This window comes from Chiloscyllium punctatum, chromosome 19, assembly GCF_047496795.1.
Source record: "Chiloscyllium punctatum isolate Juve2018m chromosome 19, sChiPun1.3, whole genome shotgun sequence".
Taxonomy (NCBI): domain Eukaryota; kingdom Metazoa; phylum Chordata; class Chondrichthyes; order Orectolobiformes; family Hemiscylliidae; genus Chiloscyllium; species Chiloscyllium punctatum.
Genome location: NC_092757.1, coordinates 88,306,158 through 88,334,009, shown reverse-complemented (window position 1 = coordinate 88,334,009; position 27,852 = coordinate 88,306,158). Strand labels below are relative to the sequence as shown.

At 46.2% G+C, this 27,852-nt stretch overlaps 1 protein-coding gene across 2 annotated transcripts in view; it reads left to right on the top strand.

Moving 5' to 3' along the window:
- The window catches only part of ppm1e (protein phosphatase, Mg2+/Mn2+ dependent, 1E), a 126,562-nt gene that overhangs the window by 35,881 nt on the left and 62,829 nt on the right, over positions 1-27,852 (top strand). Inside the window, exon 1 of one of the 2 annotated variants that reach the window (XM_072589995.1) lies at positions 21,107-21,297. The exons of the other annotated variant lie outside the window; for it this stretch is intronic. Within the exon in view, the coding sequence (XP_072446096.1) occupies positions 21,218-21,297 (80 nt within the window). The 5' untranslated portion in view covers positions 21,107-21,217. Of the gene's footprint in view, positions 1-21,106; positions 21,298-27,852 lie in introns of those variants that run through there. 2 annotated transcript variants of the gene reach the window in all.

Genomic DNA, 27,852 nt, shown 5'->3' with positions numbered 1-27,852 from the left:
CCATATCCCTAGCCCTGTACTCAACTCTGGAACATCTGGACAACAAGGACACCAATGTCACACTCCTACTCATTGACTACAGCTCCGCCTTCAACACACTATCCCCTCCAGACTGATCTCAAAATTCACTGACTGAAATCATTGAGGATGGGTAATTGCACCTCCTCCACAGTAACACTCAACACTGGAGCCACCCCAAAGATGCATTGTCAGCCTCCCATTGTACTCCCTGGACACCCACGACTGTGTTGCCAAATTCCAAACGAGCACGCTCTACAAGGTCACTGACAGATACCACTGTGACTGGATGGACATCAAACAATGAGTCAAAATACAGATGAGAGCTAGAGGGCTTGGTGACACGGTGCAATAAGGAACAACGTTTCTCCCGTTGTTGGAAAAACTAAAGAACTGATCATTAACTTCAGAAGGAAAGGAGGTGAACACCCCACCTCCCCCCACCCCCCGCCCACCACCATCTATATCAATGGAACTGAGGTGGAGAGGGTGGAGAGCATCAAGTTCCTGGGAGTGACAATAACCGACAACCTGTCCCGGACTTCCCACGTAGATGCAATGGTCAAGAAGCATAACAATGCCACTTGTTCCTCAGGCAGCTCAGGAAATTCGGCATGTCCATAAGGACTCTCACCAACCTTTACACTTGCACCATTGAAAGCATACTGTCAGGATGCATAACGGCTTGGAATGGCAACTGCTCTGTCTAGGACCGTAAGAAACTACAGACGGTTGTGTGCACAGCCCAGATCATCACAGAAACCAACTTTCTACCCATGGACTCCATTTACACGGTTCGCTGCCATGGAAAGGGTGCTTACATCATCAAAGACCCTTCCCACCCCGCTAATGATCTCCTATAATCTCTTCCATCAGGCAGAAGGTACAGAAGCCTGAACACATGCTGTAGCAGGTTCAGGAACAACTTCTTCCCAGCTGTTATTAGACTGATGAATGGACCCTCTTACCTCAAATAATGCTGACCTTGGGCACGGCCTGTGCAATGTAACCTGTATGCCTCTGTCTAAGTCTTTCTGATCTGTACATCCTTGCTTGTTATGGTCTGTCTGTACTCTTAAACAAAGATTTTCTTTTACTTTGGTACACATGACAATCAATCAATCAAACAATCAAGACTCTCCTTAAAACCAAGTTACTTGCTTTTTTTCCAGTGTCAGATTTTGTCCAACAACACTTGGTTGCTCATTAGTACCGAACGTGGATCTGCTGCAAGTAAGAGGTTCTGTTAAACACTGACCTACTTTTCATTCGGTATCAATCAGGACAGAATCGCAAGAATGCCAAATTTCAAAAGAAACAGCAATTGCTACTGGATGGGAGGAAGGTCCTGATTGGTTAGCAACCAGTGAATCCAAGGCAAAATTTTATCAGTAACAGAAAGTACCCCGTGAAATACTTTGTAGCAGTTTATTCAACACGCAATATAATTTTAAACGGTTTATTTGAGACACAATACAGTTTGAAGCAGTTTAATCGAGACGTAATACAGTTTGGAGTTGTTAATTTGTGACTTTTCCATGACCTTAGGACATCCCAGGGTGCATGGTAACAAATACAATACTTTTCCATCTTTTCAAGCTTAGGAACTGTGACAAAATAAGAAACACCCCGGCCACATTTTCACACAGCAAGCTTCCACAGCAAACAATAAGGAGATAAATGACAAAATAACCTGTTTCAGTGACATTTGGTGAAGGGTAAATGTTAGCCTGGACACCAGTTGTCACAAAGTATCTTCAAAGTATCCATCCTGATTGGCAACTTAACTGCACTGTAAACATCCACTCCCTCCATCACCGACGCATGGTCACAGCAGTGTGTACTACCTACAAGATGCAGCAACTCTCCGATACCCTGATTGGCAGCACCTTCCAAACCCATGAACTCTGTTATCTAGAGAGGACAAGGACAGCAGATATATGGGAACACCACCCGCAAGTTCCCTGACAAACCACTTACCGTCCTGACTTGGAAATATATCGCCGTTCCTTCACTGTTGCTGGGTCAAAGTCCTGGAATTCCCTTCCTGATGACCTTGTGGGCCTACTTCCAGCAAATGGACTGCAGCGGTTCAGGAAGGCAGCCCAGCCCCACCTTCTCAAGGGCAACTAGGGATGGGCAATAAATGTTAGCCCAGCCAGGGACACCCGCACCCTGTAAAATAATTGAAGAAGACACATTGGATAGTGATATTAGATTAGATTACTTACAGTTTGGAAACAGGCCCTTCAGCCCTACAAGTCCACACCGACCTGCTGAAGCACAACCCACCCAGACCCACTCCCCTACATTTCACTACGGGCAATTTAGCACGGCCAATTCACTTAACTTGTACATTTTTGGACTGTGGGAGGAAACGGGAGCACCCGGAGGAAACCCATGCAGACATGGGGAGACTGTGCAAACTCCACACAGTCAGTCGCCTGAGGCGGGAATTGAACCCTAGTCTCTGGCGCTGTGAGGCAACAGTAATAACTGCTGTGCCACCGTGCCGCCCACGGATAGTGTGTGTGTGAACCAATTTGGTGAAGGCTCCTGAGGGCACTGTTGTCTTCAACAACAATGTCTGTCTTCAAACAAAATCATCCAATGGCAACCAATTACTATTAGCTCATCATACGTGCAATATCCCATAGTTGTCAGGGGTAAAGCTTACATTGGGTGGACTTGACATAGCAAGATCAAACCACGGGTGTTTTGCCCCTGACCAAATCCACAAAGACATTGAAGTTTTTTTTTATTCATTCACAGGATGAGGATGTAACTGGCCAGGCCATCATTTATTGCCCATCCCTAATTGCCCAGAGGGCAGTTAAGAGTCAACCACATTGCTGTTGGTCTGGAGTCACATGTAGGCCAGACCAGGTAAGGACGGCAGTTTCCTTCCCTAAAGGACATTAGAGACCCAGATGGGTTTTTCCAACAATAGACAGTGACTTCATGGTTATCGTTAGACCCTTAATTCCAGATCTTTTAAGTTGAATTCAAACTCCACCATCTGCCTTGGTGGGATCCAAACTCAGGTACCCAGAATGTTTCCTGTGTCTCTGGATTAATAGGTTCAGCAATACTACCACTAGGCCATTGCCTCCCCTTGTGTTTTTACTCCAGCAGGTGGGTATGAACCCAGAGTTTGGGGCCTGAGGAAGTTGGAATATAGCACAAGGCTAGGAGCTTGAGGAGGCTGCTCAGGCCTCTGAGCCAGCTCTGTCAGCCACAGGATCAAGGCTCATCTTCAACTTCACTTTCACTTTCCTATTCCATCCTCATGTCCCTTAATTCCCTTCCTACCTTAAAAAAACCTCTGCAATCTCTGTCAATAATTCTAAGAGTCCACAACCCATGACTGAAGAATTTTCTCATATCAGTCAAAAATGGCTGGGCCCTCAACAGTTTCCTCATTTCCCCCTCCTCCACCTCACCCTAGTTCCAAACTTTCAGCTCAGTAACTGTCCCCATGACTTGTCCGGACTTGTCCTACCTGCCTATCTCCTTTTCCACCTATCCACTCCACCCTCTCCTCCCTGACCTATCACCTTCATCCCCTCCCCCACTCACCTATTGTACTCTCTGCTCCTTTCTCCCCACCCCCACCCTCCTCTAGCTTATCTCTCCATGCTTCAGGCTCACTGCCTTTATTCCTGATGAAGGGCTTTTGCCCGGAACGTCGATTTCGAAGCTCCTTGGATGCTGCCTGAACTGCTGTGCTCTTCCAGCACCACTAATCCAGAATCTGATTTCCAGCATCTGCAGTCATTGTTTTTACCTTACCCTGAGACTGATTTTGTGTTCTGGACTCCCCCTCGTCGGAAGGAAAGTTCTCCCAGCGTTTGCTCCGTCAAGCTCCTTCAGACCTCTGTCCATTTCTGTTAGACCGTTGAAACTCTAGGCCCTCAAATAAAAGCAAGATCCTGTGTCTGAGGCAAAAACAGAAAGCGCTGGAGAAGCTCGGTGAGTCTAGCAGTGGCTGTGGAGAGGGGAACAGGGCAAACCGTTTGAGTCCAGTCAATGTTCTGTGGAATGAAAGGAGCTGGAAAGTGGTGGTTTCTAATGCTGGAGACAGCGGGGGAGGAGAGGTGAGTGGGACAGATTGTGAGGGAGCTCAGAGCGAAAGGCAAAGGCAGTGAGTCAGCATCTGTACATTTGATGGAGCAGGTTTGACAGGTCATATGGTCTCCTCCTCTTGTCCCATCCTCTTGGACTATTGGACATCCCTGTGTGCACAGGCACAAGGCCCCTTTCTCAATGCGCGGGTCTTTGCAGCGGCTGCCAGGTCCTTGAGTCAGGGATGGGCAAATCCTGCCTGGCTCTCCCAGCCCATCTTCACCATTCAGTGACCATCTCTGCAAGTGCAGCTGGGAACATGGGCAAGGATCAACCATTCTCCACCCCAGACCCCATCACAGCTACGAAGAGCTGCTGGGCCTCACTGGTATAGGTCTTTCAAAACCTCAGCAGGGAATGTGGGGGACCGGCAGTGTGAAGGGGCTGAGATGCTATTGAAATGTCAGACTAGACGCCAGTGGCTCACACCGAGGTGAGACAGGACAGGGATGGAGGACATGATGGTGTTACTGGCAGGGGGAGGGGAGGGAACGGTTGGAGGGAAGACCCTGTGTGTGTGTTTATCTAACACTTCTCACAGCCACCCGACATTCCAGAGGGGCTTCACGGCCAATGGGTGTCCTTTCACTGTTGGCAGCCCGATTGGTGCATAGCAAGATCCCACAAGCATTAGCAAGAGCTGCAGATGCTGGAAGTCAGAGTCAGTAGATACTGACAATCTCGGATGCTGTCTGACCTGCTGTGCTTTTCCAGCTTCACATCTATTGACCAAGATCCAGGAGCAGCAGCTCTGTGAATATCCAGACACACCCCGGGCTGCCATTCTTCGCTGGTTGAGGGATGCACAGGAAACGAGAGAGCTCCCCCTCACCCCTCATTCGAAACAGTGGTCTTGGTTGAGGGCAGCCATGATAGTAGGAGACTCCAGGTCTGAGCTGACAGTGGCAAGGTGACAGCTCTGACAGTGCTGTGTGTGCTCTCTACCCTGCACTGCGTTATGATGTAATTACTGCCTTTCAATGGGAGGTGGTGTCGAATCACGTTGAGGGAGGATCTCTCAGTTGCCGATGACACTGCAGGATCAATGGGAAGGTTTCCTCTAATTGTAACTTCACTCGTAACCAGAAGTGTGCAGTGAGCTCATAATTTCCCCAAAAAAAGCAAACAAAGGATTTCTTGGTGCTCTGGCAACACAAGGGACTAAAATCTTCACCCCTCCCCCACTATCCCCACTATCCCCACCATTCCCACCATCCCAGGTGAGGGAGAGACCTGATTGGATATCTGCGCTTCGCCTCTGGAAGGAAGCTCAGATGCTTTCACATTTCCTGGCCCCTTTGCTCCCTGTGGTGGGGGGACACTGGGATTAAATCACTAGCTAGTTATCCTGAGATGTGGGATGTGGGTTCAAATCCCACCACAGCAACCAGTGGAATTCAACTTCAGCTAATAAGAATCTGGAATTGAAGTCACTAATAGTGACTCTGAAACAAGTAATAAAAAACCCACCTGGTTCACTAATGTTCTTCAGGGAAGATAATTTGTCAACTTTACCCAGCCTGGCCTACATGTGACTCCAGACCCACAGCAATAAGGCTGACTTTTCAATGTAAAGTTGATCTTGCTTTTTGTACACTTTCTTTGCAGCCATAACTTTGTATCCCTCACTTTGTTCAATCACCCCATCATTTTTGTGTCTTTGTATGCGATGACCAAAATTGGAGGTATAGTGGACAGTGAAGAAGGCTACCTTAGATTACAATGGGATCTTGATCAGATGGGCCAATGAGCTGAGGAGTGGAAGATGGAGTTTAATTTAGATAAAAGCGAAGTGCTGCATTTTGGGAAAGCAAATCTTAGCAGGACTTATACACTTAATGGTAAGGTCGTAGGGAATGTTGCTGAACAAAGAAATCTTGGAGTACAGGTTCATATCTCCTTGAAAGTAGAGTCATAGGTAGATAGGATAGTGAAGAAGGCGTTTGGTACGCTTTCCTTCATTGGTCAGAGTGTTGAGTACAGGGGTTGGGAGGTCATGTTGCAGTTGTACAGGACATTGGTTAGGCCACTGTTGGAATATTGCATGCAATTCTGGTCTTCTTCCTATCGGAAGGATGTTGTGAAATTTGAAAGTGTTCAGAAAAGATTTACAAGGATGTTACCAGGATTGAAGGGTTTGAGCTATAGGGAGAGGTCGAATAGACCAGGGCTGTTTCCCCTGGAATGTCGGAGGCTGAGGGGTGACCTTATAGAAGTTTATAAAATCATGAGGGGCATGGATAGGATAAATAGACAAGGTCTTGTCCCTGGGGTGGTGGAGTCCAGAACTAGAGGGCATAGGTTTAGGGTGAGAGGGGAAAGATATAAAAGAGACCTAAGGGGCAACTTTTTCACACAGAAGGTGGTACATGTGTGGAATGAGCTGCTAGAGGAAGTGGTGGAGGCTGGTACAGTTGCAATATTTAAAAAGCATCTGGATGGGTATATGAATAGGAAGGGTTTGGAGGGATATGCAGGTGGGACTAGATTAGGTTGGGATATTTGGTTGGCATGGACGAGTTGGACTGAAGGGTCTGTTTCCATGCTGTACATCTCTATGACTCTATCTGCTGTCTGCACACAAAACAAAACTTTTCACTGTACGTAGGTACATGTGACAATAATAAATCAGATCAAGTCAAATCAAAATGATCCTAGCAAAACATTCCATTTTGTTTTAGTTGATGGGATGAGGGTGTTGCTGGCTAGGTTAGCATTTCTTGCCCCATCCCTAATTTCCCAGAAAGCAGTCGAGAGTCAACCTCATCCCTGTGGAAAAAGTGAGGACTGTAGATGCTGGAGATCAGAGTCAAAATGTGTGGTGCTGGAAAAGCACAGCAGGTCAGGCGTACACAAAATGTTGATTCTCCTGCTTCTCAGATGCTGCCTGACCTGCTGTGCCTTTCAAGTGCCACACTATTCAACTCATTGCTGTGGGTCTGGAGTCACGTGTAGACTAGACCAGGTAAGGACAGCAGTTTCCTTCCCGAAAGGACATGAATGAATTCAGTTCAAGGAACACCTGCAGAGGTGTCCTGGAACTGAATTGGCAGACCTTCAACAACCACAACCATTGTCCTATCTGCCAGGTATGACTCCAACCAGCAGATTGTGTTCCCGTTGATTTTGCTGGGGCTCTTTGATGCCTCACTCAGTGATGTCAGCCTTGATGTCAAAGGCAGACACTCTGACCCCACCTCTCAAGTTAAGCTTACTTGTCCGTGTTTGAACCAAGGCTGTAATGAGGTCAGGAGCTGAGTGTCCCTGGCAGAACCCAAACTGAGCATGACTGACCAGGTTCTTCCTGTGCAAGTGTCACTTGATCGTACTGTCAAATGCATCTTCCATTGCCTTGCTAATGAGAGACTGGTTTGAGAGTTTGGTTTTAGTTTGCTTTCTCGGAACAGGAAATACTTGTTTTACAGTTGTACTATAATGGCTCAGTTGGGGTGTGGCTGGTTCTGGAGCACGGAGCTAGAGGACTGTTGCTGGAAGGTTCTCACGGCCTGGCAGGGCCTTCATTGCCCACCACCAAACATGCCTGAATGTGACAGAACTACAGAGCTTAGATCTGATCCATTTATTGTGGGATCGCTTGGCTTCTCTACCCAATTTAGAATTAGTTTTCAAAGCTTGTACAAAGAGCTAGCACAGGCCTGGCAGGCCAAATGGCTACCTGCTGTGCTGTAGGCATTTGGTGATGCACCCTGAATCCTTGTTGTTCCTGCCAAAATGTGCCAACTCCCATGTAACTGCGGCCTGTCAAAATTAATTTGGGAATACAACCATTCTCCAGTGTGACAACGCCTCCCCCCCACTCCCCCCGCCGTGCCAATTATGGCTGAAGAGTATGTTAATATTCAGGCCCAGCATCCGCCCAGCACTGGTCCCCTGGCGGGGGTGGGGTGGGGGGGGTGGGGGGTGGGGGTGGAGCTGAGAGCATCACACTTTGCCTCAGTTAATCCCACCCTCAGTTGAGCCGAATGAGCTTTGTTGCTCTCAATGGGAGCAATGGCCTCGTGGTATTGTCACTAGATGTTAATCCAGGGACCCAGATAACATTCCGGGGACCTGGGCTCAAATCCTGACATGGTAGAATTTGAAATTAATAAAAAACAATTCTGGAATTAAGAGTCTAATGGTGACCATGAATCCATTGTCAAATGTTGGGAAACCCCCTCTGGTTCATTAATGCCCTTTAGGGAAGGAAACTGTACCTGGTCTAGGCTACATGTGACTCCAGACGCCTAGAAATGTGGTTAACTTCCCTCTGGGTAATTAGGGATGGGCTGGTAATTAGGGAAAAGTTGCCCTAGATAGCGACACCCACAGCATGTGAATGAATAAAGAAAAATAAAATTCCACTTTCATGCAACCTCACATGAGGAACAGAAAGGGTCTTTGCCCAAACAGTTTGGCCCTATCCTAATGCCTGCCTCCAGTGAAAATGTATTTCACAAAAGATGATTACTATTCAGATGAAATACACACGGGAAATGATGTTGCTGTGCTGGATTTTAATGCAGCCCCACTTTGTCACTGTGTTGGGAAATCTTGTGGTGCGCTTGGGTGTGTCTCTAGCTCTGAGCCTCTGCTAATTCTCTACGAATTATATTTAATTGTTTGTGTATGGTGTGTATTAATGAAGGATTTATTTGAATCCCTGAAGACACTGACTGACGCTGAGGTTGTTGGTTTATTAGGGATAGGTAACCTTGTTGAAAAATATACTTCCGTTCCAAGGTGTCACGTTTTAAGACTTTTAATATAACAAACAAACTAAAAACAACATTGACTAAATACTATTTCATCGGCAACTTATGTTCTAAAGTACAGTAAACCTAATGAAAACCGAAAGAACTGTGGATGTTGGAAATCAGAAACAAAACTAAAAATTGCTGGAAAAGCTCAACAGGTCTGGCAGCATCTGTGGAGAGAAATCAGAGTTAATATTTCAGATCTAGTAACCCTTCCTCAGAACTAAGGAAAGGTCACTGGACCTGAAATGTTAACTCTGAATTCTCTTTCCAGTAAAGCTAATCCTTTTTAATGTTTTAATGTGACAGGAAAGCCAACACCTTGGTGATATGTTATGCCACATACTCCACAGTAGTTTCAAATAACCATTTAATGGTACTTTCTTAGTTTTTAGAGAGTTTCCAAATTGACAGCAAACACTGATGATTCTTCTCCCAGGCTGGCTATACCAGGATGCACTGCCTGAATTCTCAGATGGCTTTGACTAGAGACCACATTCCCTGTCAACCTCTTATAACTTACAGAGAACGGTTCCTTCTGTCTACAGACTACACCACTGCAATCTTCTTTTTGCACTTTCTTCTGCCAAAGATCTACAGACTGAAAGCCTATTTACTGTTGGTACCACTGCCCAAGTTTCTTGGCAAGTCACCAGGATTGTTGCTGGGCAGACCACTCCATTTTACCTTGTTTTAATCTGTCTGATTTATAATCCTATAAAACCTATTCATAACAAGGTTTGCATTTGTAGTATGACATTCTGTAAATCAATATATAATTGTGTAAAGATTGGCTCCAGTTCTGTCCTTGAGCAACTGGTTTTGCAAAACCCCCTGATCACACTTGTTCACTGCTGGCTGCTCTTCTCTCTCCCTACTTGTTTTATTTGTTCTGGATGTAGCTATCACTGGCACTGCACATCGCTAACTGTTCTTGAACTGACTCGCTTACAACGCCACCTCAGAGGGCAGCAGTTCAGAATCAACCACATTGCTGTGGGTCAGGAGTCACACATAGGCCAAACCTGGTAAAAATGGCAGACTTCCTTGCCTGAAGGGATACTAGTGAACTCGCTGAGGTTTTCACAGCAATCATAACCTGTTCGTCATGAGGCTAGGTTTTACATGCTTAATGAATTCAAGTTTCATTTTCCCCCTTGGTGGGATTTGAACCAATGTGCCCAGAACATTAGCCTGGGGTTTTGGATGACTAGTCCAGTGACAGTACCACTGTGTGACTCTGCTTCCCCATGACACCCCCCTTTCTTATTGCCATTCGACATCTCTCGCACTCTGTCATTTCCTCTTCCCCTTCCCACATGTAAAATATTGTGATCTGTCTGAGCTAGGTCTCAGGGTATTATGGTGGCTTAGTGGTTAGCACTGCTGCCTTAAAGCACCAGGGACCCGGGTTTGCTTCCATCCTCAGGTGACTGTCTGTATGGAGTTTGCACATTCTCCCTATGTCTACGTGGACTTTCTGTGGGTACTCCTGTTTCCTCCCACAGTCCAAAGATGTGCAGGTTAGGTGGATTGGCCATGGGAAATTGCCCCATTATGTGCAGGTTAGGTAGATTATCAATGGTGAATGTGGAATTATGGGGATAGGGTGGGATGCTCCTCTTTGAAGAGTCGGTACAGGCTCGATAGACTGAATGGCCTCCAATGCACGGCAGGGATTCTAAGATTCAGATTGCGGGAGCTATTGATGTCTGTTGCTGGAAATCCCAGTCTCGGAGAAACCGTCAGTGCAGGAAATCAAACACACCCATCACAGTGGCAAGCTACCTCAGACACAGCCTCTTACTGTCCGAGAGAGCTAACACTAATCAGGTTGGCTGAGAAGGGCTTTTCAAATGTGATTTCAGTCTATGTCACTGTGGTGTTAATTAACAATACTGTGTTTGACTGTGATGAGGATAGCTGGTGAAAGCTTTAATGAGGCAAATCTTCAGATAATCATGTGTTGTAATGGTAGGGTACAAGGAAATCTAACAAGGGGATGGTCTGTCAGGAACTGAGTGCTGGCTGTAGAACTGATCGTTCAGCCGAGGGGATGGCTCTCCTTGCTGAGCTTCAGGAATGACTGCAGGCTGCAGGGGTTTTGGGATTCAACCAGTTCTCTCACTCCGTTAATTCTTTCAATTTTCAGAGTGAGGAGGAGGGATGGGGATCCATGGGGTTAAATTATGAACGCTGTAGTCTAGATACTAGTCTGCTCTGGAATACATGAGGAGCTGTGGTTCTGTTAGTCTCACTGCCACCCCTCAGTCAGGAGTGCCACACTCAGAAGGTCAGTGCTGAGGGAGTGCCACACTGTCACAGGGTCAGTGCTGAGGGAGTGCCGCACTGTCGGAGGGTCAGTGCTGAGGGAGTGCCTCTCTGTCAGAGGGTCAGTACTGAGGGAGTGCCGCGCTGTTGAAGGATCAGTAGTGAGGGAGTGCCAAACTGTCGGAGGGTCATTACTGAGGGAATGCAGCACTGTTGGAGGGTCAGGGCTGAGGGAGTGCTGCACTATAAGAGGGTCAGTGTTGAGGGAATACTTACTGTCAGATGGTCAGTTCTGAGGGAGTGCCGCTTTGTCAGAGAGTCAGTACTGAGGGAATGCTGTACTGTTGGAGGGGAAGTACTGAGGGAGTGTCCCTCTGTCTGAGGATCAGCACTGAGGGTGCGCAGTTCTATAGAAGGGTCAGTGCTAAGGGAGTGCTGCACTGTCAGAGGGTCAGTGCTGAGGGAGTGCCGCACTGTCAGAGGATCGGTGCAGAGGGAATGCTGCACTGTTGGACGGTCAGTTCTGAGGGAGCGCCGCACTGTCGGATGGTCAGTGCTGAGGAAATGCCATACTGTCGGAGGCTCAGTGCTGAGGGAGTGCCGCACTGTCAGAGGGTCAGCGCTGAGGGAGTGCCGCTCTGTTGGAGGGTCAGTGCTGAGGGAGTGCCGCTCTGTCAGAGAGTTAGTGCTAAGGGAGTGCTGTACCGGGGGAGTGCCGCTCTGTTGGAGAGTCAGTGCTGAGGGAGGAGAAGGAGATGTATGACAGTTTGTAATCCTCCATAGCCACTTCAAGGGCAGTGTGCAGAGATGTAGACCGACTGGGCGTACATGAAGGATCTCACAGGTTGTACCCTTCTTAACACCAGCCAAGCGATGTCTTGGTGCTTGTGGGAGAGTTCTGGTGATGAGGCGTTCTGCCAAATGACTTTGACAGCTTGCTCAGGGAACCACCTGACAGGATCCACCCTCTCCTTTCCCTGCAGGGTCTCGAGGATGCCATGTGCATTTCCTGATGGACAGGTGGTCAAAGGTGTTTTTTTTTCACAAATTACTCCACATGGGACAGGTGATACAAAACAGTCCCATTACCTGGCGCATTCTGCAAAAATTAGGCCAGACACATCCTTCGCAACACTGGGGACAGGTAGATCCGCAGTACATAGTGACACTTGGTGTTTGTATACTGAGGGTCAGCGCACAGCTTGATGCAGCCATACACAAAGGCAGCCATCAGGATGAGGGCAGTGTTGGTTATGTTCATCCCCCCTTTATCCAGAGTTTTGTAAGTAATATCCCTGCAGACACAGTCCATCCCAGACCTCCAGATGAAATGGAAGATGGCCTGGGTGACTGAAACAGCACAGTTTTGGGGGGATGGCCCAGACCTGCACCACATACAACAGGGAGAGTACCTCACACGTGATGACCAGGTTTTTACCCGAAATGGAGAGGGAGCAGTGTTCCCAAAAGACCAGTTTCTGTTTTACTTTGGTGGTGTGCTCCTCCCAGGTTTTTGTGCACATTTCCCCCCCCCCCTCCATATTCCTAGCACCTTCAGGTAATCTGTCCTGACAGTGAAGGGGATGACAGAACAGTCGGCCCAGTTCCCAAAGAACATGGCTTCGTTCTTGCCTCAATTTCCCTTGGCTCCTGAAGCCAGTTCCAATCGGTCACAGTTGCTCAACAGTCTGCTCACCCTCAGCAGATGTGCTAAGGGAGTGCCATAACAACATACTGAGGGAGGGATGTGCTGAGGGAGTGCCATACTATGTCGTTGCTGATTTTACAATAAGGCTTTAAACTAATCTCTGCCCTGCCTAGGTATCTCAATCAATATTCCTGTCAGTCAGCATAACAAAGTGGTATAATCTAGTCTTCCTTGTGTTGCTGTTAGCAAGAGCTGGATTTCCAACATTACAACAACAACTTGATTTCAAAGCATTCTTATTTGGCTGTGAAATGTTTCATGACCACCAATGGTCATGAAAGGTGCTACTTAAATGCAAATATTTCCATGTTAGAGTGGTCGGTTTACTTATTCAGAGGATGTAGTGAAGGTGGTGCTGAGTGGTTTGCTCCAGGTCATTACAGAGAGTGACTAACAGTCAACTGCATTGGTTCGGGTCTGGAGACCGGAAAGCAGCTTACTGAGATATTTTTATGAATAAAGTATATTTTTGAAATAAAACAAAGTAGTGTATCCAATGTTACAAAGGATAGATTTGGAATCGTTGGGCCATCCAGTATCTCCTGTCCCTTGTGGAAGAATTTTGGGAGGTCATGTTGCAGCTGTGCAGGACATTGGTTAGGCCAATGTTGGAATATTGTGTGCAATTCTGGTTTCCTTCCTATCGGAAGGATGTTGCAAAACTTGAAAGGGTTCAGAAAAGATTTACAAGGATGTTGCCAGGGTTGGAGGGTTTGAGCTATAGGGATATGCTGAACAGGCTGGGGCTGTTTTCCCTGGAGTACAGAGGCTGAAGGGTGACCTTATAGAGATTTATAAAATCATGAGGGGCATGGATAGGGTAAACAGACAAAGTCTTTTTCCCTGGGGTGTGGGGTGGGGTGCAGAACTAGAGGGCATAGGTTTAGGGTGAGAGGGGAAAGATATAAAAAGGACCTATGGGGCAACTTTTTCATGCAGAGGGTGGTACGTGTATGGAATGAGCTGCCAGAGGAAGTGGTGGAGGCTGGTACAATTGCAACATTTAAAAGGCATCTGGATGGGTATATGAATAGGAAGGGTTTAGAGCGATATGGGCCAGGTGCTGGCAAGTGGGACTGGATTAGGTTAGCTGGTTAGCATGGACGAGTTGGACTGAAGGGTCTGTTTCCATGCTGTACATCTCTATGATGCTGTGACTCTAATTTGTGAAGGAATCACCTTTGAGCACAAGCCCATCAGGAAGGAGGTCAGCATGTAGTGTCCTCAAGACCCTGTGGGAAAAAGAGTGGCTGGATCATGCAGAGACTGTACAGAACAGCTTTAGTTCCTGTGTATGTGCATAAAAACAATTTTTTATGAGTAAAATATATTTTTACTATATAAAAATAAGCAGCTTACCTTCCCCAAGGGAGTTTAGTGAACCACATTGGGCTTTCTGATAATGTGATCAGAAGCCTTTTATTCCAAATTTGTTTAATTAACTGAGTATAATTTCCCTAGTTGTAGTGATGAGATTTGAACTGACATCGCTTAGATCATTAGTCTAGGCCTCGGGATTACAACGTCAGTGCTGGCTCTGTGCCTCCCAGAGGTTCACTGCTGAACCAACCCATGCAGAGATGTTATTACATCCTCTGGAACAGGTGGGACTTGAACCCTGGCCTCTTGGTCTAAAGGTAGGGACACCCTCTCAGCACCACAGGAGACCCCTGCCTTCAAGAGCGAACTGCTCCAGTTTTTCCAATGAGGTCAGGTCACCTTCCAAACCCATAGCCACTTCCATCCAGAAGGACAAGGGCAGCAGATACTTGGGAACACTGCCCCCTTCGAGTCACTCAACATCCTGACTTGGAAATATATCACCTTTCCTTCAGTGTCGCTGGGTCCAAGTCCTGGAATTCCCTCCTCATTGGGTCAACGCACAGCGGGGGGACTGCAGCAGTTCAAAAAGGCAGCTCGCCCCCACCTTCTCCAGGGGACAACTAGGAACAGGCAATAAATGCTGGACCGAGCCAGTGATGTCCATGTCCCACAAGTAAATAAAAAAAAGTCAGTGCTGCATTGTTGTCTAGGAGACTCCAGAAATTGGAGGTTCATATCTTTCTTTCTGTTCACTGATTTGGCCTCTTCCCCATTTTCCTAAGATCCTAAAGCTCGATTTTTACAGCACAGCTAAAGTCTCCAGGTAGCATGAAAGTTAATGGTGGGAGAACAACCTTCATCACCCTGCGGTCTCTTTGTCTGGCCCTCAGACTCTGTTCCATGGTTTTTGTCCATTCAGAGATTCCTTCTCAAATGGATCCTTCTGTTTTCTCCCACTCAGTGTCCCACCAGCAATGGTTAGTTCTTTAATCCTCTTTCACTTGTGTTTGGGTCGTGACAGTCCCTAGACAAACTTACAGTGATGTGTAGCACCAACTACATGGACGCACCCAAATCAGGAGCCATTTAAAGACTATTCATCCCCTCCAACCTGCTGCACCATGGCTGTACTGGTTCTGATCCCAAATCCACTGACCCACCTACTCCTGATAATCTTTGACCCTTTCAAGAGTCAAGAGTCTGATCTATCACCTATTGGCTAAAAAATACTTTGCAGTTCTCTGAGGAAGAGAGTTTCAAAATCTCACGACCCACTTGAGAGAAAATACATTCTCCTCATTCTCATCTTTAGTGGGATGACCACTTTTTCTCACTCAATACAGCACAGCACGTGACCATTTTCCAGGAAGGAATGTACAGACGAGATGAGGCCATCCATAATTCCTGTTCCGCTATGTATTAATGAGAATTTCCCTGTCCCTATTTATCTATCTCCAATATCCTCAAGATCTCAGTTTCGAAAGCTTGCTCCTCAGCACTCATTGCCTTTGGGAAAAGAAAGTCCTGCTTCTCAGTGTCACTCCTAAAAGACTTTGCTCCAACTTTAAGGTGATGTTGTCAGAGGATGATACAGCACTGAAGGAGGCCATTCAGCCTGATAATCTTCAACTTCGCAGTTCCCCTGATTCCCTTACTGATCAAAAATCTGTCTGTCTCAGCCTTTCATTTTCTGACTGACGCAACCTCATTCCACAAATTCACTCCCCTCTGACAGGATAAATTCCTCCTCATCTCTGTCCTATCCAGGTGAGCCCTTAATCTGATGTTATGTTCACTGGGCAAGGGGAAACAATCTCTCTGTCTAATGCAATGAGATCCACTCCCGCATGCTCTCTTTCAGGCAGTGTATTCCCGATCATAGTAATGTTATTCTAACTCTCTTCATTGTCTCTGCTAGAGAACCACAGAAATGTAACACCTTTTATTTAAGGGACAGTAGTATTGCAGCTCACATTCAGTTTCAGAGACTGATTGGGGGTCATACTACTTAAGCCCTGAGCTTTTTTCTCAGGCTCTGTATTGGCTTAACTCCAAGGCCTTAAAAGAACAGGCAGAGACCATTGGAGAAAAAAGGAAAAAAGGAGAAAAAAGGAAAAAAATGAAGATTTGCATTTATATAGTGCCCTTTGCACCCTCAGTGTGACTCAGGACAGCCAGTGAACCACCTCCTGAGTTCTGGCCATCATTGCAGTCCAGCAATCAGTTTGCACTCAGCCAGTTCCCAAAATCAGCAACGTGATCATGATCGGCTAATGCCCAGGAGTTAAATATCGAGGAGGACAACTGGGAGGCCTGTTCACTTGGAAGGCACCTATGGCACTGTAGCACTTCCTCAGCACTGCAGCCGGGATTGTTTTCATGCTAGAAACCTGCGGTAGCTGAGCCCACGGCTTCCTGATGCAGCGGTGCGTGTGTTAGCTGGATTCCTGGCAGTGGGACAGGGCTCACTTCACGGATGCTGGGCAGCAGCTCCACCAGAGGCAATAAGGAATGGTCAATAACTGCTGAGCCTGGCCAGCAGCACCCACAACCCAGGAACAAACACTAAAAATAATTTAAAACATGTACTGTATTTCTTCTTAGTCAGCTCTTTCATTGGAACAAATTCTCGGTGATGGAAGGAAAGACAGTTGAGTCCCTCATGCAATGAGAGCCCTTGGGGCTTCCCCAGTCACCGCCTGGAAAGGGAGACACTGCCGCAGACACACCCCAGGGGTTGGGAGGGGAGTCTCGGGTCTCTCCGTTTCTGTGAGGGGCGCGAGACTACATTGATTGTGACATATCTTTGTCATCTTCAGCTCTACATTCCCCGTGAACTTTGCATCAAATAGCGTTGGCAAAAAACATTGTTATGATAGGTTAGAGAATGTCTGTGTCTGTGTGTGTGTGTGTTGAAAGCTCTGACAGTAATGCATTAACCACCCGAGGCGTACTTTCCATTTTTAGACGTTTGAAGTGTCCTTGCAGAATGGAGCTGACTTATCCCTCCCCCTCCTACAAGCTGGCCCACCACCCTCCATCACTCATCCCCACCCCCGCTCTCCACCACTTACCCCCTACCCTATCCCTCCACCTCCATCCCTGCCACACTGCAGTTTATGATTTCTCTGATGGAGGTTATATGTGATTCTGCATTGACCTTCATATGTCTGTTTGTGTGTATGTGTGTGATTGTGTCTTGTGTATGTGTCTCTGTCTCTTTTTGGTGTCTCTGTGCCTTTCTGTCTGTCTGTCTATGCACGTGTCAGTCTGTGTTTCTGTAAGTATGTCTTTGAGCATTTGTTTGCATGTGTATCTGTGCACCTGTGTGGGTGTGTGTGCCTGTCTGTATATGTGTGACTGTGGGAACATATGTATGTGTCTGTACGTGTGACTGACTGACAGGTGAATGTACGTGTCTGTGTATATGTTTGTGTGTGTACATGTGCCTGTGTTTCTCTCTGTCAGTGACACTGCAGTGTATCTCTGCCCTGGTTTGTGTGTCTGTCTGTGTCTCCTTAATATTCCTCCTCCCCTGTAAATTCTGCAATAGGTCCTGGCTGAACAGACCCATGGCTCAGGCTAATTTTATCCCAGACTGAGTGGAGTGACGTCAGTGAGGCAGCTGCTCGTGGTCGATGTCAGGTCCTGGGGGAAAGGGCTAAATCGAGCACCAGGCTGCCCACGGCTGATAGAAACCTGCTTTCCCCAAACTGCCACTTTTGGAGTGAATTCTTCACCCTGTGCAGCACAATTTAGAAAATTGTAGCGAAAAACAAAAGAGAGAGCCTATTGATTTTCACTTCAAATGCTACTCAGCAACATTAGGAGCCCCTGTGATAGAGTCACACTGAGACATCTATTAACTGGAAGCTAGCTCACCGTTCCCAGGGCTATGTTACTCACAACTTCAGTCCTGTAAATGTTAACCCTTCCTGTTGTCGTCAACAATTTATTTCCCTCTGTAGTTAACAAAAAAATTAAAGAACAAAAATAGCAATTGCTGGAGAAACTCAGCAGGTCTGGCAGAATCTGTGGGGAGAGAAAGCTGAATTAATGTTTTGGATCCAGGGACTCTGCCTCAGAACTGCTAAGGAGTGACCTGATTAAATAAGGAAAGACTTCATTGTTAATGATGCTTTTCTCAACTGCTTGGCAGCATGAGCTCTTTAAAGCTAATTCTTGAAGTGTACTCACTGTTGTAATGGAGAAAATGTGGCACCTAATTTGTACACAGCAAGCTCCCACAAACAGCAATTTAATAATCACTGTAAAATCTGTGATTATACACACACAGTCACACATAGACGCATGCACACACATGCAGACACAGACAAATGCACACACAGAGTCATGCGCGTGTGCACACACGTACACACACACAGAGACACAAGTTTGTGATATTAATTGAGAGATAAATATTCTAATAGAAACCAGGACTCAAGCTGTTCTTCAGAATGGTGTCATGAATCTTTTACAAGTATCTGAACAGACAGGTGCAATCCTGGGTTAGCCTTCTGCCTGGTAGCCCTAAACCTGCAGACCCATTGCGCTCCCCTCCCTCCAGACCTCATTGCCACCCCCACCCCCAAATCTCTCAGCTCCCTTTTCTGACAGCTGGAGGGGTGTTTTCTCCACCATATCCCCCCACCTGAGCAGACCTGAAGAAGATGACAATGGAGCTCATGGTTTGGTGAGAACTGGGCACCCTGAACCATGGAGAAATAATGCGGACACTGGAACGTCGGTGGGAAATGCTGGAACTTCTTAGCCAGGTCTGATAGTATCATAGAACCAGAACAGGTCCTTCAGCTCACCACGTCTATGCCAACCATGATGCCATTCTAAACGAATCCCAGCTACCTGCACATGTACCATATCCCTCTATCTCTTGCCTGTTCATGTGCCTGTCTGAATGTCTCTTAAATGTTGCTATTGTACCTACTTTTATCACCTACCCTGGCGGTGTATTCCAGGAACCTACCACCCTCTGTGTTAAAAAAAACTTGCCTCGCACATCTCCTTAAAACTTTCCCCCTTGAACCTTAAACCTAGTATTTGATATTTCTACTATGACAAACAAATTCTGAATATCCATCCTTTCCATGCATCTCATAATTTCATGAACTTCTGTCAGGTCGCCCCTCAGCCTCTAATGTTGTAGTGAAAACAATTAAGTTTATCCAATCTCTCCTTCTAGCTAATAGACTCCAATCCAGGCAACATCCTACTCAACCTCTTTTGCACTCTCTCCAAAATGTCTATATCCTTCCTATAGTGTGGTGACTAGAACTGCATACAATACTCCATGTGGCCACACTGACGTTTTATACAGCTATAACATGACGTGCCAACTGTGACACTCAATGCGCTGACCAGTGAAGGCAAACAGGATTTACTCGGATGTTGCCTGGTTTGGAGGGAAGATCCTATGAGGAAAGGCTGAGGGACTTGAGGCTGTTTTTATTCAAGAGAAGGTTGAGAGGTGACTTAATAGAGAAATCAAAGATAATCAGAGGGTTAGATAGGGTGGACAATGAGAGCCTTTTTCCTTGGATAGTGATGGCTAACACAAGGGGGCATAGCTTTAAATTGAGGGGCGATAGTGGGGCATGGAATAACCTGCCTGCAACAGTAATGGACTCACCAACTTTAAGGGCCTTTAAATGATCATTGGATAAACTTACAGTTGAAAATGGAGTATTGGTGGTTAGATGGGCTTCAGATTGGTTTCACAGGTTGGTGCAACATCGAGGGCTGAAGGGCCTATACTGCGCTGTAATGTTCTATGCAGTATGCCTTCTTGATGGCAGAGATATGTGGAAGACTGGACCAATGGAAGAGAAACAGGATTTTGCGTCAGAACTGGAAGGTGGCTGAGAGAAACAGAGTTGTTCTTCCCACCTGACCCCTTACCCCAGTTCTGATGATAGGGCAGCAGCACTGAAATCTCAACTGTTTTTCTCTCTTCTGTCTCCCTACAGTTGCTGGCTGTTTGCTGGGGTATTTCTCCAGGGGGCTTAGCACCAACCCAGTCATCAGCCCTTTCTTCCCCATGCCTCTCCCAATCTTCAATGTTTTCCTAACTGACAAACCAAATTATCTTGGGCCATGAGCTTTTCCCTGGGAGGTTAAACCCATCGATTCTCAGAGACTACAGGGCATGGTCAGGAGAGTTGGCACCTGAGGTCTCCTTCCTTCACCTTCCCCCATCAAGTGAGTTCTGATGACCTGCAGCATCCCAGAAAGGAAGGGCATCTCACTATCCTCAGCCAAGCCTGGGAGAACCTGCAGTTTCAATGAATTAAGTGGCATTAGTTCTGGTAACTTAGGAAATGTCTTGCAGAGTACACATTTCTGCAGAGTCCCCATGGATCAGGCACCTTGACAGGAGAATCCCCAGGGATGTTCCCTATACGTAGCTTGGCACTTCCAGATGTGTTAATATATGCACATAATATGCATGAATAATCAAGGAGCTCGCTAACATTCATATTTTATGCAAATGTATAATACGCCTGTGTTGGCTGCTCCCTCTCCACCAGCCCCTTTACATAATCTCAATTTGCGGTGCAGTGTTGGATATCTCCAGGGTAACACCTCGCCTCTGAGTAAAGATGTCCTTGGAGAATGGGGGGGAGGAGGCAGTGCTAGCTTGGCAGCATCTTTAACAGCGAATAAATCAAACCGAACCAAATGCACTTTTCCATTTGCATTGAGCGTCGCTTGCAAATTAAGTCATGCCCCAGAATGGAACAAGGCGAACACAGTTAGTTGCAGGGAATCTCTTTAATGTGTTTGAGCTGTAGTCACTGTCACAGTGTACAGGAAAATCCAATAGCTAACTTGTGCGTAGCAAGCTCCCACAGAAAGTACTGGAATAATGACCTTGCTTTGAGTTGAGACTTCAAATTGGCTTGGACTGGGAGGAACCTCTGTCTCTCTGAGGGGGCAGATGGGCTCTGGGTTTAACACACACAAGGGACAGCACCTCTGAAACTGCAATACTCCCTCAATGCTGCATTTCTGTACCCATCTGGATTTCTGTGCTCAAGCCTTGGGAGTGGGATTTGAACCCAGGATCTTTGAACACAGGTGAGTGTGCTACCCACTGAGACCTGGCTGACAAGGTACTCTAGGCCCTTCAGCTGCCTTCATTCTGTAACACCGACGTTATCAGTTTGGAAATTTTCAGCTGACTAAATTAGCTTATGTGGAGAGTTAGACATGTGTGAGAGGTGTGGACAGCAGTTGTTACTATACCAGCATGAATCAATATGTTCAGGAACGCAGGAGAGTGGGGGAAGGGAAACAGGAATAAATTCACAAAGGAAAAAAAAATTACAAACTTGTTGTGAGATCTAAAATGTTTGCATGCTCAGCTTTGGACAGATGGTAGTGAATTGGCGCTGTCACTGAACTTGTAATCCAGGGCCCATTGCTAATGCTCTGCTTTCGCTGGTTCAAATCCCATCTGGTGGAATTTAAATTCAAATAATAAAATCTAGAATTGAAAGCAGTGGTGACAACCATGAAACGATCATCAATTGCTATGGAAACCTGTCAAGAAGGCAATCTGCTGCATTTTTACCCTTTAATGGGACATAGCTAACATCTGTTTCTCACTACCTAATTGCCTCTGAACTGATTGGCTCTCTAGGCCATTCCCTCACATTGCTGTTGTGATGTAGGTATCTCTGGCTGGGCCCAGTATTTATTGCCCATCCCTAATTGCCCTTGAGAAGGTGGTGAGGAGCTTCCTGCATGAGCCACTGCCGTCCAAGTGCTGTTTGGACACCCACAATGCCCTGAGGGAGGGAATTCCGGGATTGTGACCCAGCGACGTGAAGAGTCATACAGCATATAAACAGACTCTTCAGTCCAACTAGTCTACACCAACCATATTCCCATACTAAACTTGCCTGTGTTTGACCCATATCACTCCAAACCTTTCCTATTCATGTTCTTAACCAAATGTTTTTTAGAAGTTGTAGCTGTAACTGTATCCACCATTTGCTCTGGCAGTTCATTCCACACACGATCCACTCTCTGTAAAAATGTTGCCTCACATGTCCTTTTTAAATCTTCCTCCTTTCACCTTAAAAATATGCCCATCGTTTTGAACCTCCCAACAGCCTAGGGAAAAGATCCTTGCTATTCACTTGCTATGCTCCTCATGGTTTTATAAACCTCTATAAAGTCAGCCCTCAACTTCGTTTGCTCCAGTGAAAAATGCCTCAGCCTTTATAACTCAAACCCTCCATTCCCGGCAACATCCTGGTAAATCTTTTCTGAGCCCTCTCCAACTTAATAAGATCCTTGCTATAGCAGGGCGATCAGAACTGCACACAGTCCTCCAGAAGAGGTCTAACCAATGTCCTGTACAACCTCAACATGACACCCCAACTCCTATACTCAAAGGTCTAAGCAATGAAGGCAAGTGTGTTAAACATCTTCTTAACCATCTTGCTTACATGTGATGCAAATTTCAAACAATTCTGTACCTGAATCCCTAGGTCTCTCTGTTTTGCAACACTACCCTTTTAATTGTATAAGTCCTGCCCTTGTTTGTTTTACCTCACATTTATCCAAGTTAAACTCCATTTGCCATTCCTCATTCCATTGACCCAATTGAACAAGATATTTTCATAATCTTAGATAACCTTCTTCACTGCAACAGTCAAACTGGGAGAATGGAATAGTGTTTACAGGAAACAGGGTGTGAAGATGTACTGTTGAGGGAACTGTAGGTGTCGGTTAGTTGGCAATGTGTATCGGTGGCTGTCCAATCCCCAGAAATGGAAACAGAGATGTCGAGGAAGGGAAGGGAGGAGTTGGAGATGAAGGTGAAGGTGAGAGAGGAGTGGAGGTTCCAAGCAAAATTGTTCAACAAGAGAGGGAAGCAGCGCTGATGATGTCATCGATATACCGGCAAAAGAGTTGTGGGTGGGGGGTGGCGGAATAGGATTGGAATAAGGAATGTTCCATATACCCTACAAAGATGGGCATAATAGGGGCCCATTCAGGTGCCCATGGCTACACCATTGACCTGAAGATAGTGAGAATAGTTTAAAGGGATTACACAGTCATGGTGAAGAGGAGGTGGCTGGAGCGCACAAACTGGGAATTCTGAAATTGACATAAAAACAAGGGGATTGAAAGAGGAGGAAAAAAATCGAATCGAGGGGAATATCAGTGGGTCAGGAACAGGCAGAGACAATGGGTCTGTCCAGGCATTCTCGTTTGTGAATTTTGAGGAGAAGGTAGAAGAGGGCTGTACACGAATGAGGAACTATGAGCTCGGAGGCTGGGGTGGAGAGATCCCAGATGGGATAAGGTGGGACAATCATGGATTAGTGTTCTATGGTGGGGTGATGGTCGAGGGGGAGGTAGGAGGAGGTGTCTGAGAGCTGGCACTCAGCCTCTGTAATGTAGAAGTCAGTCCGCCAGACTATAACTGCACCACCCTCATCGGCGGGCTTCATTACAAAGGCAGGGTTGGATCTGAGAGCACAGAGCGCAGTCGGTGCAGAGGGAGACAGGTTGGAATGGGTGAGGGAGAGGTCAGAGAAATTGAGGCGACCAGTGTCACGTTGACAGTTCTCTATAAATAATTCAATTGCAGGTAAAATGCCAGAGGAAGGCAAGAGATTGATGGAGATGGGTGAAAGGATCTGGGAGATTGGGAGAGGACACTTGTCCAAGGGAATGGGCATGGTGGTGACAGAAGAAGAGTTTGTTGTCATGCCTTGCTCAAAATTCATTGAGGCGGGGGCTGGCAGAGGGATAAGATTAAGACCTATGCTGAGTGCAGAACATTAAGCGGTGGAGATTGGAAGGTCAGAAGGGATAGAAAATGCCCAACAAGTGGTGGGATCAAGGGAAAGGATGGAGTCAGATGGAAAGGGAGGGGAGCAATGTTCAAGAGGAGTTTGAATAACCCTGGGTTATTTCAGCTTTTCTTCTTTAATGCCTGTTAGCACCACAAAGGAGCTGGAGAACGAGTGAAACTGGGAGCTCTGAGAGAGTACAATGTGGTGCTGATGGAGACTGTAGCACTGGGTGTGGAGGAAGCAGTGAGAACAGCTGTCTGACTAGCATCGTTCATCACAGAGATACCTGTGATCCAAAGTGGATTCGAAACATGAAGGATGAAACTTCAGTCAGAATCCACACTGGGTGATGCTGAGCCAGAGGCAGTCACTGAGGGATGAGATGGAGCTGTGGAAGCGGGTTTTGGCAAAGACTTTGTCAAATACTAGGAAAGGAAATGAAAGGAATGACCGAGAACCAGGAGAAAAGTTAGAATGGAAGTCCTGGCGGAGAGAGGAGCAGAGCTTCTTCGGGGGGGGGGGGGAGGGGGGGGGGGTGCCTACCTGGAAGAGACGTGTCAGTGACTTAAACACTAAAGTAAAACAAAGAACTGTGGATGCTGGAGATCTGAAACAAAAACAGAAATTACTGGAAAAACTCAACACGTCTGGCAACATCTATGGGAAGAAAACAGAGCCAATGTTTACCTTCCCCTCCCATATCTCACTTGCTCTCTATGGGCTCCATGTCCACCTGTCTGCTCAATTCTCCCCTTCCCCCACCACCTCTCCCACTTTGACTTCAGAATAAATACCACAGTTCCTAGCTCCTAACATTATGGATGAAGAGTTGCTGGACTTGAAAGGTTCATTCTGCTCTCTTCACACAAATACTGCCAGACTCACTGAGCTTTGCCAGCAATCTCTCTGTCCCTGTTGCAGATCTCCAGCATCCGCAGTTCTTTGCCTTATGCACTGTTCTAGAGCAAATGGTGAGCTCAGCACTTGGAAAAATGTGGGGGATTTGTAAATTGGGCAGCACTGTGGCTCGGTGGTTAGCACTGCTGCCTCACAGTGCCAGGGGCCTGAGTTCGATTATAACCTTGGGTGACGGTCTGTGTGGAGTTTGCACATTCTCCCCATGTCTCCTCTTGGGCTCTCTGGTTTCCTCTCACAGTCCAAAGATGTTAGATGAATTGGCCATGCTAAATTACCCATAGTGTTCAGGGATATGTAGGTTTGGTGCATTAGTCAGGGGTAAATATAGGGTAGGGGAATGGGTCTGGGTGGGTTACTTTTCAGAGGATCGATGTGGAATAGGGATTCTAAGGCGGCATTTGAACTTAAAAAATCCACGTAGATTCCATTATTATTTTATGAAACCACTGTACAACAAAAATGGAATTATATGAATGCTTTCCAAACCACCAGGAGATTGTGAGACGAGGGTGGAGGGTACAAAGCACAAAAACAACCAATCCTGATAAGGTGAAAGCTCTAATTGAAATAAAGATGAATGCATTCGTGTTTTCCATGCAAGACATTCAGATCATGTGGGCAAAATGTACAGCAATTACTGAGAGCTAGTGCAAGAATGACACCTTTGAATTTGTGGAGTGCATTAACCTTGTCAAACAGAAACAGCTGTTGGTGAATGGCACATTTTCGTCCATAGACACAAGCAGAGTTGCTTCGATGCAAAAAATGTTTGAGAAGATTTGGAACTCAGGTTGAGGTTCTGAATGTAGGTTTGCTCGCTGACGACGAACCTTCCAGCTTAGTGAGCAAACCTACATCCAGTAAAAAATGTTGCTTTTGAACATCAACTTTCAGCTAAAATCTGAACTTCATCTCTACTGGAATTTGGAAACTGATGGTTTGCAACGGTGTCTCCACAAGTTGCCAATCCAGCTGTTTTGTGCTAACTTAACCTTGATTTACAGAAAATGGTGATGTTTGCATCATACAGATCTTCTTTCCTTGGAAAGAAAAATGGAATCGTGGTGATGTTAAAAATGAAATCAAGTATTTGTCAGAACAGCATTGTGTTACTCACAGAAGATCTTGGAATAGATGATGCTTGGAAGCAGTCTCAATTATGCATGATATTGACAAGCTTCTGAGAACGTATAATCAAGCATACAATGTTCAGCAGGCCAAATGGGAGGAGTGGAAAATTCTGAAAATTGTCCTAAGTAACAGAGTGTGGTACAGTGACATTTTGACCTCTGAATGAAGTGAAGTGGCAGTCAATACACTGCAGTAAGTGCATGAAACACAACTGCGATGTCTTGATCAACTACTGCAAGTGAATGATTTCAACAATCCAATAACCCAGTATTACCTGAAAATGTTCACAAAGCCACAATATCATGTTGCACTGACAATTCTGAATAATGATCTAAGTGAACTGGCTACATTGTACAAATTCTTTCAGAGCCATTCAATTTGCAAATCCCAGGATCAACAACTAAAGTTAAATCAAGGATTGTGAACAGTGGTCACCAGACTCTTCTCCTTAATGGTGATCGATTTGGAAGGTGCTGTCTGTGGAGCCTTGATGAATTTCTGCAGTGCCTCTTGTAGATAGTACAAACAGCTGCTACTGTGTGTCCACAGTTGTAGGGAATGGATGTGGTGCTAATCAAGTGGACTGCTTTGTTCTGGATGGTACCAAGCTTCTTGAGTGTTATTGGAGCTGTACCCGTCCAGGCAAGTGGGGAGTTTTCCATAACACTCCTGACTTGTGCCTTGTAATTGATGGACAGGCTTTGGGGAGTCCGGAGGTGAGTTATGCATTGCAGGTATCCTAGCCTCTGACCTACTTTGATAGCCACTGTATTAATGTGGCCAGTCCAAGTGAGTTTCTAATCGATGGTATAACCCCAAGATATTGATAGTGGGGTATTTCGTGGTGGTAGTACCATTGAATGTCAACGGTAGATTGTCTCGTATCAGAGATGGTAATTGCCTGGCACTTGTGTGGCACAATTGTTACCCACCATTTTCCATCTCAAGCCTGAACTGATTGGCCCTGGCAGAACCCAAACTGGGCATCACTGAGCAGGTTATTGCTGAGTGGCTGCTGTTTGATTGCACTGTTGATGACACCTTCTATCACTTTACTGATCACTACTAAGAGTAGACCAATGAGGCAGGAATTGGCTGGGTTGGATTTGTCCTGCATTTTGTGCACAGGACATACCTGAACAATATTCCACAATATTGGATGGATGTCAGTGTTGTAACTGTTCTGGAACAGCTTGACTAAGGAAGCAGCAAGTTCTGGAGCACAACTCTTCAGTACTATTGCCGGAAAATTGTCAGGATCCATAGCCTTTGCAGGAATCTGGAGTCACATGTAGCTGGACCAGGTAAACAGAGCAGTTTCTTTCCCGAAAGGGTTTTAGTGAAACTGATGGGTTTTCAATGATAGAAAGCTGTCACTGACACAAACTTTCTATTCCGAAAGTATTAGGAGAAAGTGAGGACTCCAGATGCTGGACATCAGAGTCGAGTGTGTGGTGCTGGAAAAGCACAGCAGATCAGGTAGCCTCTGAGGAACAGGAGAGTCGACGTTTTGCGCATAAGCCCTTCATCAGGAATCCAAAAGTATTGGTGTATTTAAATTCTACAGTAGTGCTGGACTTTGAGCTTACATCCCCAGCAAATCAGCCTAGACCTTAGATTGTTCACTCAGTGACATTGCCACTACAATGTCATGAGTAAAATAAAGCTGTGGTTAGACCGCACTCAGGTCCTAGTCTATTCTACTAGTGGAAACATCTTCTCAACATCAACTCTATCCAGGAAGGGTGTATCACCCTGTGAACTCTGA